The sequence below is a fragment of the Tetrao urogallus genome, assembly GCF_951394365.1.
Source record: "Tetrao urogallus genome assembly, chromosome: 7".
NCBI classification, from domain to species: Eukaryota; Metazoa; Chordata; class Aves; order Galliformes; family Phasianidae; genus Tetrao; species Tetrao urogallus.
The window spans coordinates 22,596,657-22,618,409 of NC_136820.1; the positions used below are offsets into that span (position 1 = coordinate 22,596,657).

Genomic DNA, 21,753 nt, shown 5'->3' on the forward strand with positions numbered 1-21,753 from the left:
GCTATATGAAATAATAATAGTCATTCAGACATAAATATAGCCATAATTGCTGGGAGATGGTTCCATATAACTTTGTAGCTCTGTAACTTGCAAAATCAAAGAAATAAAGTACTTTCTAAAAGACTTTATTGGTGGTTTTGACATCTTTTATCAATCATACCTCTAACACTAGCAAAATAAAACATTTACTATTTATTACACATCAGATATTGTTAATAATATTGAGCCTAGGCAGCATGTAAAAAAAGCTTTCCTTTTGTGGCTGCTACACATTATTCAGAAAGTCAGATAGAGAGTGCTACAGGGCGGAGGGTGTGACAAGGAGGTAGAAATGAAGGTAGGGCAGAGCCTGTATAAGGAGAGTTATCCTTGGGCTGCCTGAGCACAAGGCATTTCCCAGGAAAGGAGATTTCCTTAGGTAACCAGTAGAGTTATGTGGCATTTGTTGTTGTTCCAAGAGGCGGGGAAGATTTGCTGGCCTGAAATATTATGGGAGGAAGCACATTGTACGACCAGGAAGACATTTGTTTTCAGCCCATTTTGCTTGTTTTGTCTTCAGAATTTTTGTTCTAATAAATGCCGCACAGTTTCAAAAAAAGAATGATTATTTTTATATAAATACTTTCAAGAGTAGAAAATTAAGAGTTGGGGGCAGCTGTACTAGTTAAAGTTGTCTTGCTTATTCACTAGATTAGCACAGTTTTAGAATGATTTATCCAAAGCCTTATGGGACAAAGGCCTTGAAAAAGTACATTTGGAATTTCAGGTTCAATTTAGTTATCTGGGAATGACTCAGCAGATGACAGAAGAATCTCAGTAGCCAAACACATGATATTTATTTTGGTATTGATTCAACCTGATGTATCAGAACAAACCATCCCAGGAATATATTATATTATGGTTTGGAGGAAACTCATTTCAACTGCTTTCATTCTGTTAAATGATCCCTGACTACCAACAGGGCAACTCTATACATGGCTTGCTCTTCTATGCACACATATATGATAAGGAGGAGAAAGGGAGGAGAAAGGGCTTCTCTTAATTCAGCTGAAGTGAATGCAAGCTCTCTTTCAACTTCCATTTTATTTATTTATGTAATTACTTCAGAATTTCTTCTTAATTCATTCAAAGTTTCTTAAAACCAGAGAGCAACCATACGTCTACCAGGTCTTGATAGTTTATTGCAGAGGTCTCTTCTTTTTCAAATTTGTCGTATTAAAAACTTATGGCACTTAAGTGCTTCTATCACAGAAAAGGGTGTTGCCATACCTAAAGGATATACAAAGTAAACTACAGATTATCCTTATTATGGGTACTATGCTTAATTAATTCCAGCTTATAGAGGTACTGAATGAGGATATCTGAGACTGAGAAAATAATTTCAGAAATGAGTTGCCCTTTCTAATGGAAATTCATTTCCAATCACGTAGAGTGGGTTTTATTAGATATACCCTTTGAAAAAGTTTGAAAAAAGTCACTCTTGATGCAGTCTTTAAGCTGATATCATCATATGGCAATAGTGCCAATACAAACAAACTCATGAAAAATGAGTTTATTCTCTTAAACATTATCTTAGAGTTGTATTCAGTTGACCTTAATGAGCGTTCATTATAATACTGAATAAACTTCCTAAATCCTTGATTTTCTTTGATTCTGGGCAGTTTTACCAACCTGATGTAAGTAAATAAAAAAAAAAAAATCTAGAATTAGGACTCCCCAGAGAAGGGACAAGCCATCTTAATTTAAAAACTCTAGTTGTTTATGTCTTTGGCACTGTCATTGATACTTTTCCTATTAGTCAGGGAGATTAATGGAAGCTGATGCCTTTCAAGGGGTTTGAACTACAGTGAAAAGAACCCCAACTCTATTTAGGTAAGTTGTTGAACACCCTCCAAATTAGATGAACAAAATGTTGCAGTTCTAAGAAGAGAAAATAGGCCTGGTACTCACAGAAAATTCATAATACTTGCCTTGACTATGAGTTTGACTCATATGTGAATGCCCAGTGAATCCCTAAGTTGTTCTGTATACTTTCATAATTGATTCTGTAGTCTGCACACTCAACAAATACACAAATGACAGAGTGGCATGGTTAGGCTGATATTTTACAGGTTCTATAACTAGAAAAATTATTGCGGTGAAAAGAAACAATCAAAAATAAATTAAATACTCACCTGTATCCTAGGCACACAGAAGAAAAGAAAAGAAAAAAAAAACAAAAAAAAAAAACTCCAAAGGGAGCAATCTCCAGAAAGAGAGCCTTTCCCAGTGGCAGTCAGCTCTTACATGGGTCTAGGAGAGGTGCATCCAGGCTCCACCTTTCCGGTCACACAGCTGAATTGCCTACACCTGTGCTCCCAGGGCTAACTCAGTGCTTGCCTCAGGTGATCAATCAGCAGTTCATGCTGTGATTCAACAATTCCCATATAGTAGTCTCACTCTTTTTCTTAGCTACACATCAGCAGAGACTGTGGAGTAAGCAAGGAAAAGTCCTTTCTTTCCTCAAATGGACTTTAAATGTCTTACACCAGTCAATACAGAGCAGTTTATGTTTGTTACTTTCTATAATCTTGGTTGAGAGGATGTTTTACTCCAATATTGTAAGCCCTCCCTTTTTGTTTATTTAAATTTGACTGCATATATATATCTACAAAATAAAATACTACTTCATTTTTATTTTAGGAAATTCTTATTAGTCTTCTAAAATATAGATAGCTAGATAGATAGATAGATACATCTAGCTGTAACAAACATTTGAGCTGCTTATACACAACTACACTGACAAATTTGAAAGTTCTTATATCAAAACAGCAATTTTTAAATGAACTAATCAGTTTCTCATTCCTGAGGCTGCTTTACTCAGACTCTGTACATGCTAGAAATTTTTACTCTAAGGTTGCCCAGTTTTGCCATGGCTGTTTCAGAGGAAGGCATTCATGCTGGCTCTCATTCTACAGTGCAGTGAGCAGAGAGATAATCCACTGCCTCTTCTGCTGCTGTTTGAAGCGTTGCCCTGTGCTAAGTTCCTGCTGTGCATTTTAAGTCTGATGTTGTGAACTGCAGGAGTGCTTCTCAGGGAACTCTAGGATTTCAGAACAAGTCTGTGTATCCTGTCTCATAATTTACTTTTCTTCTTAAGATGACAAAAAACTGACAGCGCCCCATCTGATAACAATCCATGGCAATAAACTTCCAGGGAAAAACTAACAGCACATTTCTCTGCTGCTGTCATCTTGCTGCTTACATGCTGCAGAGCTGTTACAGTTTACACACAATACTGGAAGGCATTTTTTGTCATCCAAAGATTCTGAAGATGTGTCAGATCTTTACAGATTCCCATCGCAGCTTAATCCTCCCACTTAGTGTTCCAGAAGGATGCCTCACATGCATATTTGCTGAATGAATGTGTACAGAAGCAGTCTCTTCACTTACTTCCCCTCAGATCTTCACAACTATGCTAAAGAATTGGCATTTTCCTTGTACTAGAAATAGATGATCTGTGCAATATATGTATCTAGACAAAAAAATAGCAGCAAGATGGAAAAGTAACATTTAAAGTTATCCTAGAAACATATTAGAACATCTGTGGAGGCAAAGTTTCACAGCTAACTAAAATTTCAACCTGGACACCATGTAGAAAGTTCCAGAATACACTGAAAAAAAATCTTTAATGCAATTTGCCATATGATGACAAATTAGTATTAAACTTAAAGTATTTATTTAGAAATTGTTGCAACTCCAGTAGCAACCAAGGTCTTGCAGTGGGTGCTGTTTGATTTGTTTCAGCTGTCCCTCACACAGATAAGAGGGACAGAGCATTCATTCTGTGGAAAGACACCACAAAGGCACAGAGATAAGCAGTAAAGATTCTGCACCAGTCCTGCTTATGCCAACTACATCTTGAGCACATCTCTTAATTTTAATCAAAACTTGCTGTATATCATCTTAAACACTGTCATATGCCCTACAGTCACAAACTGTAAAAATTGGCTAAAAATTTTCATTAGTGCCATTGAGGGAGAATAATTTGCTATGAGCTGTGTTTTGGATGCAAATGAGTTAAGAAAGTTTAATGGGGATGAGATCCCTATAATCAAAGAAGGTACATAACAAGATCCCATACTGATATACCCCCTCCTGAAGGGATCTGAGATTTCAAAATTTAAATGGGTTTGGTGCAGCACCTGGCTAATTATTTTAGTATCTGAACAGAAAAGTTTAATAATTGTTCGATTTGATCAGGGATATATCACCGTGTTTCAACTGAATGCTCTTTTACATACATATATATTCTATTTATAAATACACATAAACATATGTGACCCTCATCTGATAAGTAGCTAATATATTTTGACTGAAATGAGACATGTAGAGGAAGCAAATTCCCAAGCTTCATTACATATTGGAGTTTTAAAAAATCATTGTATAATGCTAATTCTAAAATATTTATTTGTATCTTGTCTTGGGAAACAGGACTGAATCCATTAGTGTTTAAACTGGAAAGAATACAATCAGTTTCATTAAGGAGACATGTTAGCTCCAACAATGTTTATTGGGGCAAGACTATTCGGGCTGCATATGGTGTACCTTTAAATGGGGCTGTTAAAATACCAAATAAAATGTCAAAGTCCGTCAGGTCTGGAACTTTTATAAATTGTTTAGACTGGGGTTAATTTGGATTTCGTACATCATTCTTTGCAGATCGTACAGAAAGGAGATAGGGACAAGGAGGCAGCCTGAAAGAACAACGAAGGGCAGTCAGCATGGAGTTGCCACACGGAAGGTGTATTCTGGATCATTACTCTCCTGGTCAACAGCATCCCTCTTCCCCCACAACCTGCTCACACACTGATTGCCTCCCCCCACTCTGGGTGGTATCCTGATGTCATGCATGTGACTAAGTCATATTTAAAACAAATCACTTCAAAAGGCAGATCCACAGCAAATTGTCAGCTACATGCACACAAAGAGTAACTTCAGCTCGGGCTGTAGAACCCTGCACTCTGAAGAGAACAACGTTATTTGAGAGCATCAAGGGTAAATAGATCCTGGTGAGTCCCACCAGCAGCTTCAAGTAGCGACTAGGTCTGCCACACCTTGGTGGCCATCCTCTCCGTTCTCTTCCCGTGGCCCAGCAGAGCAGAGCAAGCAAACAAGGTCTGCCTTCAGCCCCCTGCTCTCCCTGCCTCCCACCCACCGCGTGGCCCGGACCTCACCTTCAGCTCCCTGGAGGCCACGCGGGCCGCCAGCTCGATGACACAGCCCACTGCCATGCGTGCCGCCCCGGCCGAGTGCAGTTCGTTCCAAACGGTGTCACTGTCCACCTGAGCAAACAGCCAGCCCCAAGAGGAGGGCAGAGGAGAGAGGGAGAGGGAGAGGGAGAAGGAGAGCAAGAGAGAAAACAAACCCATGAGGGAAGGCTGGCAGTGTGACAGCCTATGTACAATAACATCAGTCTTCCATCCGGGCCAGTTGAAAGGCCTTCTGGACATGGCTTTGCTTATGCTTTTTCTCTGCACGGGCTTCTCCAATGGAAACACATTCCTGTCATGCCTCGCTGCCATTCCCTGTTTAGATTTCTTATTACAAACAGTGTTATGCTGGCCGGGTCTGGTCCTGCTCACCAGCCAGCAGATGCCCTGTTCTGAATCCTCCCTCATGCTGGAGGGGACAGGGCTGCTGGTAAGGGACATGGCATCCCACTGCAATGGGCACCGCCATCCCAAAAAAGGGTGCCGCCAGAAATGGCTGTCAGCCTGGATTATTATGTGGTTTTAAAAGAAGCAGTAAGATCTCTCATCTTTCTGACCGAGGCAGGCATCATTTTTAAATGATTGAAATCACTGCTTATTAATTTCGCTAGTTATTCTTCCCATGGACAAAAAAATAAAATGGAATTCAAATGATATATTTCAAGTTCTGATGGATGGCTGAGTTTTGACTGAAAGGTTATAGGTCTCACTTAATAACAGTAAGTGTTGGTTAAAGCAGAAAAAATTCTCACTCATGCACACATGCTAAACAAGAAAGTGTCATTGTAAAACTTTACATGAATATTATGTAAAGATAAAACACTATAAAGATATTTCAGATACAAAATACAAAGAAAATCTTGTAAATACAGCTAAGCAGCTCTGCTCTGCAGCTTCAACGAGAGTCCCAACATTTTACTTATTAAATCTATTTTTAGTAACTATTGATTTGCTGAAATACGCACTAAAGTATAAATGAAATGTTGCATATCCTTTCTATGATATTATGCCAAGCTGACGTGATGGTGTGAAACAGTCTGAAAAAATTATCTAAAGAGGCAGCCAGACTTCCTTGATGCTCCATGAGAAGTGCATTTGGTTGTATCACACTGCACAAATTTATCATGAAAAGAAAAATGTTTAGGGATAGACAAAATATTGTGGCAGATGCTATTTGGACAACTTCCAATTACACTGAGACATGTTTTCAGTTTGAACCATCAGCTTCTGTTCCTAATTTCCTTAAAAAGAAATATAGGAAGAGAAAAAAAAAAAAGGGGGGGGAAATAAAAGAAGAAATTAAGAGCTTGAAAATGGATACAACTGCTCCTCAACTGTGGAGGTTCTGAGAAATTCTCTGATTAGTCATTTGAAACAGAAAGTAGTTTGATCTTCTCTACACTTGCCAAATGTTTTCACCATTACTGTTACAACAATATTATATTTCAAGTGACTAAAACAATCTTATTTTTCAGTTTACTGGACCTGAGTTTTCTGTAATTTTGATCAATTTTGTGTGCACGCAGCAGAACTAATGAAAATAATTCCTGTTCACAGTAGGCCTGAATAAAAAGCATGGGCTTCATGCATTGCGAAGTTCAGAATAACAATAATAAGAGCACATTATGTTCTCAACCGAGAATCTCAAAATATTGCACAGTTAAGCATCATTAGCTTGATATCTGTTGATTTATTATGTTTGTTGTTATTAGAGTAAGGCAGGAATCAGTAGGTAACTCAGGAAAGTACAGCAAGAAATAAAGAAATCAAATAGTAAAAAAAATCATGCCATATTTAGAATTAGGTAGAACTCCAGGTTTTCTCTCTGATACTTTAAAGCAATTGTGAAATCAATTTTTATTTTTAAAACAAATAAGGAAATAAATAAGTAGAGGTCATTGGTTAAATCAATTTAATCAATCCATAATAAAGTTTGAAAAATACAGTGCAGTACTTTAAAATAAAGAAATACCAACAAGAGGTCTGGGAAGGAGTATTGTCTTGCCATTTTTATGGTTAACAAATTAAGGATAACATGAAGGAGTGGCTGACGAAAATGATTCAGTGGCAGTTGCTAGGTAAACCAGGGCACAAGCAAGAGCCTGCATCCTCAAAGGGACTATGATTCATTTCCAGGAAGGCCGATTAAGTTAAAAATGTAACCACAGCTTGAGAGCACCCACCCTTCAAGACAGTTATCTGCTCTGACATGAGACGGCAATTTCTCCAACCTCTGAACACAGAGTATTGGCTGAGATATGGCATTTATCATGTTCTGCTTTCAGCTGAGTGTGAGGAGACTGAGCCAGGACAGTAAGGCCAAATATCTTCCACTGCACAATTTTGCTCGGACTATTGTAATCACTGCTAATTGTACCTGGACTGGATGGGCAACCAAAAAAAAAAAAAACAAAAAACAGAATTTCCTGAGGAATTTTCAAAAATGACCACTTGAATGTGCACAGGAAATTTAGGATACTTTAGCTGATCTCTTGGGCGTGATGCACATAACAAAATGTAAACTTTCAAAGCCAACGGTAGCCAAGCTATGAAGCTGCATATCTTAGTACAGGGTTATAATATTATAAATTAAGTAACATACCGACATGAATATAACTAGACTGAAAATGTATATTATTATAAGCTTGGATGTCATATTCTGTTTCATGTTCATGCAAAATTCAGATTGAATTTCTGAGGAACATACTGTAAAGAACAGCTTATTAAAAAGTTCAGAAAAGCTTTCATCCTACAGCCAACACTTCAGCTGTCATGACTGGAAAATACCATCCCACTCCATTTTGCATCTCCATTAGTGCTACGTATTGCCTCAGATATTTCAGGAGCTTAAATAGAGATTTCCTTTTAACACCATTCAGTGTTTACTTTGTAACTTACTGTTGAAATACAATGATATACGTGGCCAACCCATTAAAATTACAGCTACTATCTGGCCTAATTGTCAAGCTGTATATGAAATACAGCTATGCAAAATCCGTCTAGACATGCCTTTCTTTATTCATGTGAGTTGAAATAATTGCATCTCATATGAGGAAAGGATATCAGATTAGTGATAGACCAGGTTTATCTAAAAGTCTATCTTGCTGCAAAATACGCATGACAAATGTGATTTTTCTAAATCACAATCTATTAAAAAATCAGATGAAATTCAATAGACACTTATTTTTGTTTTCTAAGTGCTTTGGTGTAGCCTAAGAATTTAGTAAAATATCTATCTCACTTTTGATTCTATGTTTTAGATATTGAAATAAAATGCAGAAAATTCAGCAATCGTGGCTTAATTCTAACAGAGAAACTAAACATTTTTTTCTGCTTAATTACATGGATTATTTTACGTTAGGAATCCTTTTAAAAATTAACAGGACAGGAAAATACTCTTAACATCGGGCCAAAATGAAAAAGAATGTTTTTTCAAAGCATCACATTGCCAGAAGAAAAGAATGAACAGGCCATACATTGTGTTATCAAAAACCCCATCACTACTGCGCTCTTCCAATATGTATTGGGCATGATATCAGCAAGAGCCAGAAAACACAAGCCCTGTCTGAACACTAAACTTTTAAACACACATATGGGTTTACTTCACTCTTGGTTTCCTGAATGAGCAGTGCAGGGTGTAGGCTTTTTCAAGCACATCTAGTATAGCTCAATCATTGGCATGTGTAGCAAAGTTAATATTCTGTAAAGCTACAGATGATAGAAATTAAGCTACCTGTCCCTGAAGTGGATATGGAGGCATTAAAGAGGAAGTGAATGACTTAAGTGAAAAGAAATGTAGGTAACTTTTCCTGACTGAATGCAACTTGTGTTTCAAGCACAGTGTGCAGAAAATTTCCATCTCTCAAAATAAATAAATAAATAAATAAATAAATAAAATAAAAATAAAATAACCAACCAAACAAAAAAACACCAAACTCTCCTAAAAACAAACAAACAAAAAAAACAGCTAATTATGAATGTTTGAATGCTTTCTGCAAGAAGTATCAGTATGATAAATTGAAAACTGAAAACAATCTAAGAAACACCCAAGATGTTGAAGCAGGTAGAAAGCTTGCTCTGTACTAGAATGTTTCATATTAAAACAGACTGACTGTAAAGTTTGGAAGTTACAACTCCTTACACACTGTTCACATTGTGTGAAGATGAAGAGGAAGGACATCAAAATACTTCTGAGGGAGTACACATAAGAACCTTTTAGAAATCCCCATACTGGCTAAAATTTGAAATGTTACACATCTTGCTTTTTCTTTTATCTGGAACTTTAGAGAGGCAAAAAAACGTGGCACTAACAGTTATACAACAGTCTTATAAATGTCTTTTGTTTTACCTGTCTTTTCCCCTGCTAGAAAAACTGCATTCCTCATTCTCTGCTTTAGTTGTTCTTCTTCCAGAAACCCCTCAGGATCAGTTTAATGGTCACTGCATCACAGTTCTGCTGACCAAATTTGCTGATGACAGTCTGACAAACCCTGCAATTTTTCATGCCACGTCTTATTCATCTGTGAGAGTTATTTTTTTCTTTAAATAACTGACAGTAAACTCTGACTGTATCTTAAATACATCTTCACTGATAACCAAGTGGTAATAGAAGAAGCCAAAGCTATAACTCTGAGATAGATTCTGACACAGAATCTGAGAGATTGATTTCTCTATCACACACAATTTGTGATTTAACTCAAATACAGCTTCCACAAAGAAATTCTGATTTCATACCAAAAAGGAATTTAAAAATACATCTCTCACCGTGTCCTCTATTCTCTGCACAGCTGTTGCTATTGTAGAAATGAAAACAAGTCCTCCAAGAGTTACCACATGTCCTTAACAGAGATACACTCCTTATTCTCTAAGAATGGTTCAAAAATGCAGTCTGTCATCTACCTGCTTACTAAACTGTGACCAGTGAGAGCGGTGACATTGTGCTACATGTACAGTGTCTTGCATAAAATAGGTAAAAAGCAGCACTTCTTCATAGTAGTTAAAAATGATTGCTTCTGTTTTCTTTAAAGAGTAGAAGTTGGGCTCAACTATTCTTAGATGGAATTTAATTCAATATGCATTTCTGTTGAAATATTTAAAGAGGAATATGGAAAAACTACTAGTTAAAAAATGCTGTCCTTTGATATAAAAGGTTATAAAATAGGGAAGTAAATAAAATCTATGCAGATAATAACATTGTAGCTATTTAAATGAACTGGTTAAACCCTCTGAGAGAATAATATGGGAGACCCAGAACTCTTCAGAGATACCAAAATTGAATAAAACCTGTGTATTGGAGAGCAAATTCATTTGTTTTCATTTTAAAAGAATTCATTCTCACAGTGTTTCACTCACGCCAGAGCAAACATGTTTCCATCTCTGATTTTTTAAATTTCTCTGGCATGAAAATAGAAATGAAATATTTTCCTAAAGTGTTGCAACCTCTCAAGTTTGTGTGTGGCATTTTACTCTTACTGCCAGCAGAGTCTGATGTTCTTGGAAAGATCCGATGCCACTGAATGCCAGCACATAAGCTTGGAACACTTTGCTTGTGACCATGAGAAGTGCAGCTTCCCAGGAGCCACACTCATAGCTCTCACTTCCCTCTCCTACTGATGTAGTAGTGCTCATTCATCACCTCTGTGATTTCCACTAAGAAGCAAAAGGTCCTCGATGTGCTTCTCAGCTGCTGTTTCATCTCACCATGACTAAAGAAGCGAAGGTGTGCACATCATCTCCAAGGAACGATCTCTAATGAATGGCCTGTCAGCCACATCTCTCAGTAAGGAACAAAGAAGAAAAATTTTGTATGGCTGACGCCTCTTCCATAAATCCCACTTACAGGAACAGTGGGCTACTTTGGGAAAAAAAAGCTTCCTTTATTTTTACTGTTACTTCACAGCTGTATCATAGACTTTTTCTGTCAAAAGCTTTTCTAACTGCTTTAATCAAAACTGCTTGCCATAGAGAGTACTCAGGATATCAATTTTTCTCACTTTCTTGTCTTGTGATTTACAAACAAATTGTGGAGGGGATGCAATCTTTAGACCATGCTGGTATGAATAGTTCACAGGATCTTCACAAACTATTGCTTGGAAAAAAAGGTGGAATTCATTTAGTTTGCATTGGCCTTTCTGCTATGTTTGAGTAATTCAGTAGAAGAATTTATCAGCAATAATATTCATGGAAAGTGACTTTTAAAAAGAATTTTAGAGGCTATTAAATCTGACCTCAAACCCTCTCTCAAGAAAAAGAAATGCTGAGTGTACCTGTACCTACTATATACTATATATTGGATATATAGGATTTTCAAGTTTTACCTGCCAACAGTGATCTAATTTATAATGGTAACTATGTAAACTTATATATATAACCATATATAAACTTATAAATCAAAACCAAATCTCTGAAAATACTATCAAAACTTTTCTAAGCAGAAATTAAAAATTGAATTCCTTGGCTATTGGCATGGTTATTGATGGTGGTGCTTAGGCACAGTTAAAATAAATGCACCACTCCTATTTCCGTACAACAATTCATCAGAATGTTTGCAAAAAGTCAAATAAATGTGTGATATTTGTATGAAAAATTTAATCCTTTGTATTCAAAATGAGAATAATAATGGAGATAAGCCAAACTAAAGCTAGAATACAATGATCTCTTCTGACAAAATAGTCTGATTCGGTCAGCCTCCTAAACCTCTGAAGCATTCAGAATCTCTGGTTCACACAGCACACATTAAAAACCCACAAAGATTTTAAAATCTTAGTGAAATGGTGATGTGTGGATCATTGGTAGGGGGACTGAAGGGAGGATGGCATGGATTAGATGTGGATTAGAACTTCTTTTTAGAAAAAGCTCATAAATAAAACACTTAGGTCCAGATTCAAGTCTCAGATACGTGGCATATATCACCAGATGCTTGTAAAAATGTTACTGCACTTACAGACCTAGCCCTGAGTACTCAATTAATTTAACTTGACATTCGTTTTAGTTTTTAATGGATTAGTGTGTGAAAATGATTGTGCAATTGCCATCTTATGTTTGATCTTGCAGTTTCCAGGGGGTTCGTGGGCAAATAGATAAAACAATGTATGACCATTTGTAATCAAATGTATACAATTACAGAAATATGTGCCAAATTCAAGCTTTATTAAAAAAAACAAAAAAACAAAAAAAAAACTGGCCTGAGCACATTTAAGCAGTATATGATATTTCAGCTTTCTTCTTGGACATAGATTATCTTTCTGTCAAAGGACACCATGGAGCTCTGTTAGAACCTGATGATTATTCAGACAAGTAGCACGTGAACATTTCTTCTACAGAGAGCTTTTCTGTCTGTCTCGAGAGCTAAATCCTATCAATAAACACACGGTGCACTTTTTAAAGGCAAATATGAATGCTGTTTTATTTACCAAATTTCCAGCAAATCTATGTATACATGATTAACTCTGGAGAGATTGATTTTGTATATTATATTGAATATAATGCTATTTCACTGTGTACACTTAACATACACATATAGATATGTACATACAAATAAGCTTAGCAAATAAGAGGGTTTTTGTTTTTGTTTTTTGGTTTTTGGTGGTTTTTTTTTTTTTTTGGCATAATGCTGGCTTTGGCAACAGCAATTTTTAGGAAATGAACAAAATTAGATAAGATCTTTGAAGAATTGACCTAATGATAGTTCATTAGCTTCACATTGTTTTTCTTTGTTCTATGTTGTGTTCTATGTTCTATGTTCTATGTTTGTTTAAATTGAATCTGGTCTACTATCAAGGAAAAGTGATCTGTTAAAAAAAAATAACAACAACTAAGGAACCAAATCTTGTGCTTGACAAGATCAGCTTCAGTGCCAGAGTTGGCAGATTACCACTTCTGAGCTTCCACCCTTCCTTGCTGAAAGTTAAAGCCGATTGGGACATTTCTAAAATAGACCTGCCTGCAGCAATGTCAGAGAACTGTGTCTCTCAGTTGAACAGTTCCACCTCTCACTAATCTAAGCATCAAGTTCTGTGGCACAGGGCCATCTCTGTGCCACGAAAGGACGAAAATAGGACAAAGTCTGATTAAATTGGTGCCTTTAGTTGTGGGCACCATATTGATATTCTAAATTCTGCCTATCCTCTCTGACAGAGATACTGATGCATATTCCAGATGAGCAGATTAAGTCTCTGCACCTCACTAACAAAAGAATATCTAATTATTTCCTCTTCTGATCAGTTCAGATCATGTTTATCCTTTTTTCTCTAAAAGTAATGTGTCTAAAATTAAAAACTTAGTTGCTTAACATCCCTGTCAATTGAAAGAATTGAGTTCCTCCAGCTAGTTCTTCACTTCTTAGGTAAACTGAGTCCTGCTCTAGTGTCATTCATGGTTTTCTAGTTGGTACGTATGTAAGCAAGGATGGACAGGCTGCCATTTTGAGGGCTTCAGTAATTTGTCTGAAATTATGTATATGTAGCCAAACTAGTGACCCTTCACAATCACATCTTAATATTCTCAACTGAAGTAAGTAAGTGGTTGTTATGAATTGTCAGAATTGACAGTGGATGTGCCACCTTAAAAAAAATGCCAGCAGAGCAGCCACGAGTACATTACACACTGTTGCCCTGTCCTGTGGCCAGCCTAAATTCGTTTCTCTGGAACGGCACTGGGTCACTCAGTACCCTGAATGCTCTGAGATGACAAACCTCCAGCCCTCATTGCATTTCCATACCAACTTGCACTGTACTTTGAAACTTGGGGTGGCGTAAGGATGGCCTTTGTCACTGCATACTTTGATGTCTTCTGCAGAAAACATCACACAATCAAAACTGTGTAACTTTGAGTCCAAGGAAACAGACTTATTTTTGGTTGATATCATAACAGGAATATGCCTATTTTGGTACAATCTATGATACAAGGGAAGAACACACATTAATTTTAACACATATGTGGAGGTGATGTTTAATTTGAATGCACAAACCATAGCGAGTCTGATTTTATTAAAGCCAGTTTTGGGTATGGATCTGAGGAGAAAACCTCAAATCATCCTGAAGTTAAAATATGCAGAAAAAGAGACAATACTACCACAAATACTTTCATAATTTCTGTGCTGTGATACCATGGTAATAACATTAGGTTGATATAATTAATACCTATAAGACAAATGAAAAGTTATAACATTTAAAGGCTGAGAAATCTTCCTGCACAGGTTGGGGAGACAGAAGGAAGAACGAGGAGAAGAAAACAATTTGTTCCCTGGTTGACTTATTAAAGTTGTGCACTATTGAGGTCTTGCCTTCCTTCTTTCATTTCTTCCTGTGTAGTCAGGACAAAAAGCAGTACTCTACAACTACTGCAGCAAGGAATAACAGGAAGAAAATCACAGAATCACAAAATGGCCAGGGTTGGAAGGGACCTCAGGAATCATGAATCTCCAACCCCCCTGCCACATGCAGGGCCACCTAACTCCCCATTTAATACTACACCAGGCTGCCCAGTGCCCCATCCAATCTGGCCTTGAACACCTTCAGAGACAGGGCATCCACAACTTCTGTGGGCAAGCTGTTCCAGCACCTCACCAGTCTCATAGTAAAGAACTTCCCCCTGACACCCAACCTAAATCTTTCCTCCCTCAACTTGAAACCATTTCCCCTTGTCCTGCTATTATCTACCATTTCAAAGAATTGATTCCCGTCCTGTTTGTAGGCTCCCTTTAGGTATTGAAAGGCTGCAATGAGGTCACCCCACAGCCTTCTTTTCTCCAGGCTGAACAAGCCCAGCTCCCTCAGCCTGTCTTCGTAGGGGAGGTGCTCCAGCCCCCTTTGTGGCCCTCCTCTGGACCCTCTCCAACAACTCTCTTTCTTTCATGTACTGGGGGCGCCAGACCTGGATACAGTACTCCAGATGGGGCCTCATAAGAGCAGGGCAGAGGGGGACAATCACCTCCCTGTCCCTTTTGGCCACCCCAAAATCAACATACATCATATTTAGAGAGATACTATGAATATTTTGTAGAATTTGGAAAAGAGAAGAGAGGTTTCATAGTTTTAAATTTCTTTTCTTAATAGTTACAGGCCAAATTATTTCCTGGTATGCAATAATTAACCTGTACTCCAGAAATGAAACAAGACCAGCTTATCCTAGCAGAAAACCTCTCCTCTTTTACTACAACAACATCAAAATTAAAGGAAATGCAATGGACTTTCTTAATATGTACAAGCCATTCTTAGCCACTCAGATAGCTCAGTATTTAGCCCATGAACAACACTGCTAAGCCTACTAAAGATTTATTCTGTAAAAGTCTAATTTATTACAGGGTGGTATTCTTCCCCATCTCCTCCTCTTGCAATTTAAAAATCTGACTTTACACATTACAGGTTTGGAGCAGTGTCTTTGAGGGGGAGAAGGAGGGGGAGGATTGGACAACTGCCCAATTTCATATGATAAAAGTGAAATTCTCTTCTGTCTGCAGAGTAATCCCCAGGGAACAACGTATGAAACCCAAACTTAAATAAAATCATATCCTGTTTGCAAACATCATATTCCCTTTGCTACTCAGTAATCTGGACCCATAAACCCCAGCACAGCTTGAGAGCCCATTCCTCATCTAAACAAATGCCATAAGCCCCTTTATACTTTTACAACCATGTCAGAAAATAATATTGACTGCCAATAGTGATGTGATTGGAGTTGCCTCCTCTGAGCCGTAAAAGAAGCAGTCTGTTATCAATTTCTCTAAATGCATCAAGGGAATTATGGGTCGGTTCAGTTCCAAGTTATAAATGACAATTCAAAAGCCGCAGAAGTGTTTGAAGCTGGGAGCCGATGATGACATTATCATAAAAGACCGCTCTTCTTTGCTTTTGTGGGTTTTTTTGCCGATCAACTAGGCAAAAAAATATGGCTGAGAAATGACTTCAAGATTTCTTCACACAGCAGCAGGTCAAACAGGCAGGAAAACAACCACTATTTTTAGTGACAGACTAAGGCAGAGATGAAACTTGCTCCCATTAAAAGTAGATTTCTGCTTCTTTTTTTGTCATTTTTGCAGCAGAAGAGTAGGAATTGCAATAGATGGATGCACTGACCAAATGATCAGTTATATCTCTAGTGGCTGTTCACAGAAGAAAAATTATGACATTTTCTGATAATTTGCAGGACCAGAAAGTAATTTGTGATTGTTCTCCCCATTTGGCCATTTCACCTGCAATTTACCCACCTCCTGGAAACCTTTCCACATTCCAAAGCTCTGACAAGCTACAAGAAAAATCTGTTATTATTAGAAATGTTGGCTGTAGAGCTAATAGTGTCTCTTTAGTGCAAGGAATCACACCGCCCAGTATTAGAACTCCTTAATAACAATTAAGCCTGTTGCAATGTTGAAACTGAAAAAAAAAAAACCAACAGAATAAAAAACATTACTGCAAAAAGGAAGTCTCATACTTCAGCAGACGTGTTGCTAACTTTAAATAGTTCTCAGATGAAAAATGAACTGTCATTGAAAGAAAACCTGTTATGGGTAAATTTAGGAGGTCAGATATAGACTTCCTTTTTTCTATATATGTTAGATCTGTTCACTTTCGCTGTCAGTATAAGTTATCTTTGGATTCTTGGATAGGGAGATATTTATTAGTTGTTCTGTCTCTTATTCGTACTTTTCTTTCCTTCTTCTTCAGAAATCCTGGTATATACCAAGTAAAATTCAACAGTGACTCCAACTTAATTAGTCACTACCACTTGAAAATATATTCATAGAGGTGAAAATTCTTTACTGAATCAGTAGCTTTAAATGTATCAATGCAAACAATTCAGAATTGCAATGGAAGAGCACTCCAAAATATCAGAACTTTTTTTTGGAAAAAAATCAAAATTCTTGATAAAGTTTTCTTTTTCTGCAATTGCAAAATCAAAAAAAAAAAAAAAAAAAGAGGATTCATCATCTTGGCAGCAATTTATTAGTGCTATTAGAACAGATAAAGATGACAACAAAATCAACAATATAGTGGAATTTAGGGTTGAAGAGGTTAGTTGCACCTTTAAGTCCTTTCAGGACAAGGCAAGCCATCCAAGTTCATGCCAATAATCTTTATTGCCCATCGGCTCATTATGCCTATGATGCCTATGAAGTCTTAAATTCTAATTCTTATTCCAAGAATAGTTCACATTTTGTCAATGTGATTCTTTCATGTGAAATATATAAGCTTTGTGAAAGAGGTGCTAGGACTTCACTTTATTAATGTATGATAGATAGATTATATACTTAGGCACACGGCCTTTGCTCCCTCCTGTGCTCTGTCTTATTGGCCCAGTGCTCCTTTCAACAGTGGTGCAGGTTTAGTGTGCTGTGAGGGTCCCCACCCAGAAACAATTTATGATCTCCTCAGTAATAACAACATTCCTTAAGAAATGGGAACTCTGATATTAAATACAACCTGGCAGGGAAGAGAAATAATCCTAGATGGGAACATCTCCTGTCTGAGTAGTTTAACCACACATCTATGTAATAATAGAAAGGCTGACTAATAACAGTCAGCAAGGTTCCCATATCTCTGTGGGAGAATCAAGAGAATCAAGAGAAAGCTATAAAGTATTCTGCAAGACCTAAGGTCTTTTTCTTTTTCTTTTTTTTTTAATAGCTTTTCTCACTGTCTTATTTAGCAAACAAATAAACAAGCAAGGAAAAAAAAAACAACAAACACAGAAGATAAGAAAAAAATTAAATGATTCTATGCCTCCTCACAGTCTTTGCATGAACTATGGCTTTCATGCTGATTACTGCTTCATAACCCTCAACTAAGTTGAAAACCATTAAATAACAATGTTTCTTCTTTCTCTCTACCATCTTTTTTGAATGTAAATGTAGGAATTGCTTTCCAGGCAGTTTGAAGCAGCTCCCTTTCCCAGAGCTCATCTTAACCAACCGACAGCTAAATATCACTGAAAGAGAGCTCCTAATCTGATTATTTACCTTGAAAAAGGTCACAACCCATTTCTTTAAGAGGCCCACAGTAAGGCTGACAATAATAATACATAGAAAGGGAAACCAACTAGAAAAATATAAATAAAGGATCTATTTCTACAATAGCTTCTTTAATCCATTTTCCATGATTCTAAATCAGAAATAAAGCAAAGAGACTCAAGAAAGTACAGATAAATTTAAGTGTTTAAAGAGCTAATTTATGCTGAGCATTACTATCTTGTGTTTTCCTTACAGTGGGCAACACACTTTCATTACTAAAAGGATTTCAAAGGATTTCAAACTCCATTTCTATTTATGATATTATAGTACTAACTCACCCATGTCTCAATAACACGTTTCGTGGAAAAATCTTTTATAGCTTTATTTTCAAAGCATACCCCAGTCCAACTGACTTTCCAAAGCCCTCAAAAAGAACTGTCAAGAAATTTTGCTCCAGCTTTTCCTTGCTCAGAAGTCTCAATAAAATTCTTTCATAACATCATTCATCTCCTGTTTAATCCTCTCTAAACATCTTGATTACTGCAGTAACTGTGAAAAAATACCTTGATGACAATTAATTTCACCTTTTTTATAGATAAATTTGTGTACACAAGCATGTATGCATGCATCTGTGTACACAGAAATGCACAGAGGCGCATGTGTACATGCATGTCTGCATGACTTCATGTAATGTTAGGTGATCCATACAAAGGAATGATCTCCAATTTTCAAGTATAGCAAGTTGTTAATCACCAAGTGCCAGATTTTGATTAGAATCTTTAGAAAGCCTAAATCCACAATAAATTTGATTGAGATCCTTTCATTCTCTGTAACTCACAGTACCTCAAACATTACTAAATACTGAAAACTCAAATGGAATTGTTATTCTTGAGAGTTAAAATCCTACAACATATATTTTATTTGTCGAGTATCTCATTATTAAAAAAAAAAAAAAGAAACTATAAACAAGATTACTATGTCATGGAACTTATCCTTTGTGAAGGATAAAAGTAAATAAAATATTGGAAATTTGTATTGGAAATTGAGGTATATCTCTGATTTCATTCCAGAGATTGTGGTTTCACTGAGAAAGAGCAAAAACACCCAAAAACCTAAAGCATATAGCGTCACTCAGACAGCCCATCCATACATAGTTATATCAGCATTTTGATTTCACTGACATTAGTAAATAATGCACCAAGCTGAACTAGATGTGTGGAAAACTGCTGTGTAGGGGAAAAAAGAATGAAAGTGGGGAAAAAAAAAAAAAAGAAAATTCATGGAACACCTGTACATGAAAAAGGTTTTATCCTGCTATTATCTTCCCTTGAATTTAGTATGAGCATGACACCAAGATCAGTAGAAATTCTCCATTCTAAATGCTTTCAATAATTTGGATTAATTGTTTACCTACTGTTTCAACACATTATTATCTATAAATTTTTGCCCATTGAATACTAATACTCAACGCCTGTATTTCAGAATGAATTTGTTCTGGTAATCTGGTACTTTTTTTTTCTGCTCTCTGAGCAATGCAGAGCTATATTTACTTTTCAGCAATACATGAAGCAGCTTCATCAAATTTCATTTTGCTAGAAGAAATTGCACACGTTACTTTTCTCAAAAATAGATCACACACGAAAAAAAAATACACTTCCACAAAACATGTTCCTATCTGTTTCATACGCTGATAGCAATATATTTTACTCATGTCTTTGAAAATAGTAAGATAAGTCCAAGAATTCCTCTCTAGATTTATCAACCTCTTGTGACTTTGAATTGTTAGTAAAGCAGTGCTGTGGAATCTATGAATTAACACATCCGTTGTGTGCTGTTCTCTCTCGAAAGAAACAACCAAACATCTACTTACCCCAAGTCCTCCACAAGGCAGCAAGGAAAAGAGTTTTTGAGACACGTTTCCTATATATTGAAAAAAAAAAAAAAAAGAAACAGTAAGTATCAATTATCAAAAAATCAGTTGAGTACTGGATCAGCAATCTCTACTGTAATTCTGATTTCTGAATTTAAGCATCACAAAATGAAAATAAAGAACTCGATTAATACCTCAAAAGCAAATTAGCCATGGGACATTTAAATTACTTTTTTTTGCAACAGTGACAAATCCTAAGATTGGTAAGCAAGGGTTTCTAACGAGTGTATAGGTAATGAACTCAACGTCGCAGAAAATCACTCTGAACTAGGGCTAGTAGTCAACCTGGTATCTTTAGCTGCTGAAAAGATAAGCAGCTTGCCTACGCTACTCATCTCAGCTTATTACACAGCCAGTGGAGTGAGGTAGGCATCTCTCCCCAGCCTGGATGATTGTTGAGATGAATCGTACTTTAGAAGTGCCTGTTTCTTTTCACTGACAACAGAGGGAACGTCATTAAGCTTCACATGCAACTGATGACTATTTCTTAACTTCAGCTCTCCAAAAAGTTTATCCTTTGAAAACTGCTGTCTTCATCTTCTTAATTATTCAAAAGTGGGTCTCGTTTTTTTATATCCCATTAATGAATATTTTGTTATTTTTATTTTTATGTTTTAATATTTTAGAACATAACATGAAATATCTTTTTCATTATTTATGTCAGTAATACTCAGTGTATACATTCTACCAAAGGGAACATAAACTTAATAGCTTTTAGAATCTAATTTCTAGCTTATTATGCTTTATAGATAATGTGATAAAGTTAATAATTATAATCACTTTTTATTTGTTCACATTTTCTTTTTTTGAATGACTAAACTCATTGTTTCTCTTGATAAGGACAATCTCAAAAAAGAATCTCAGGACTTGACTCCGTTCTTATTCAAGTATGTAATCTGATCCTAAGGCAGCTGTGGAAGAGAACACAGACTTTTCTTCTGCCATATCACAGAACTGGTTTTGTGGCTTTGCCATATGGAGGAAGCGTTAGGTAGTGAATCACTCAAGTTACCAAGAGGAGCCACCCATTGTTATGGAAGGGGCAAACACTGCAGTTACTCATGTTTAGCAGGTGCCAATGAAATGTATAAAGACAATTATAAGCCATCATCTTTGAAGTATGGGAGACCAGACTGAAAGGTCTGAGATGAAGAAAGTGCTTTATGCTTTGAGTAAAATCCAAGATGCATTTTTAACAGAGTAGAGGCCTTTGATCAGTTTGCACAGTGTGCTAGAGAAGCGAAACAAAACCTCCTGTGGAGCTACCAGGGAAATGCAGGTGCAGCGGCTATGCAAAGTTCTCGTACTGCGAGTCCTAATGGCCTCAGACACACAAGGAAATGTTTACTGACAAAGACTGTCAGAGCAGAGGTATGGAAGGATTTTCCAGATTTCTTGCTAAGCAGATCCAGGGACCAATGTGAGCAGCAGTTTTTCACTTTTTGCTATGGGGAAGATCAAAAAGTCTTGAGCAGCTAACTAAAAAATTAGTGCTGTTAAAGTGACAGATGTTAATAGAAACACAGACTGAAATTCGAGATAAAAGGAGGTGTTTTTAGAATATTGAATGATTAGACTTTTTCTTAAATTCCATTGCATAAGAGAGAACAGATGAATTCTCGTTT

The 21,753-nt window shown here is 36.6% G+C and overlaps 1 protein-coding gene across 4 annotated transcripts in view; it reads right to left on the reverse strand.

The window, feature by feature from the left end:
- HDAC9 (histone deacetylase 9) overlaps positions 1-21,753 on the reverse strand; it is a gene marked incomplete at both ends in the record, with an annotated part of 403,985 nt that overhangs the window by 100,515 nt on the left and 281,717 nt on the right. For all 4 annotated transcript variants that reach the window (XM_079538447.1, XM_079538448.1, XM_079538446.1 and 1 more), the window contains 2 exons: positions 5,217-5,324; positions 20,069-20,118. In XM_079538447.1, the coding sequence (XP_079394573.1) occupies positions 5,217-5,324; positions 20,069-20,118 (158 nt within the window). The remainder of the gene's footprint in view (positions 1-5,216; positions 5,325-20,068; positions 20,119-21,753) is intronic.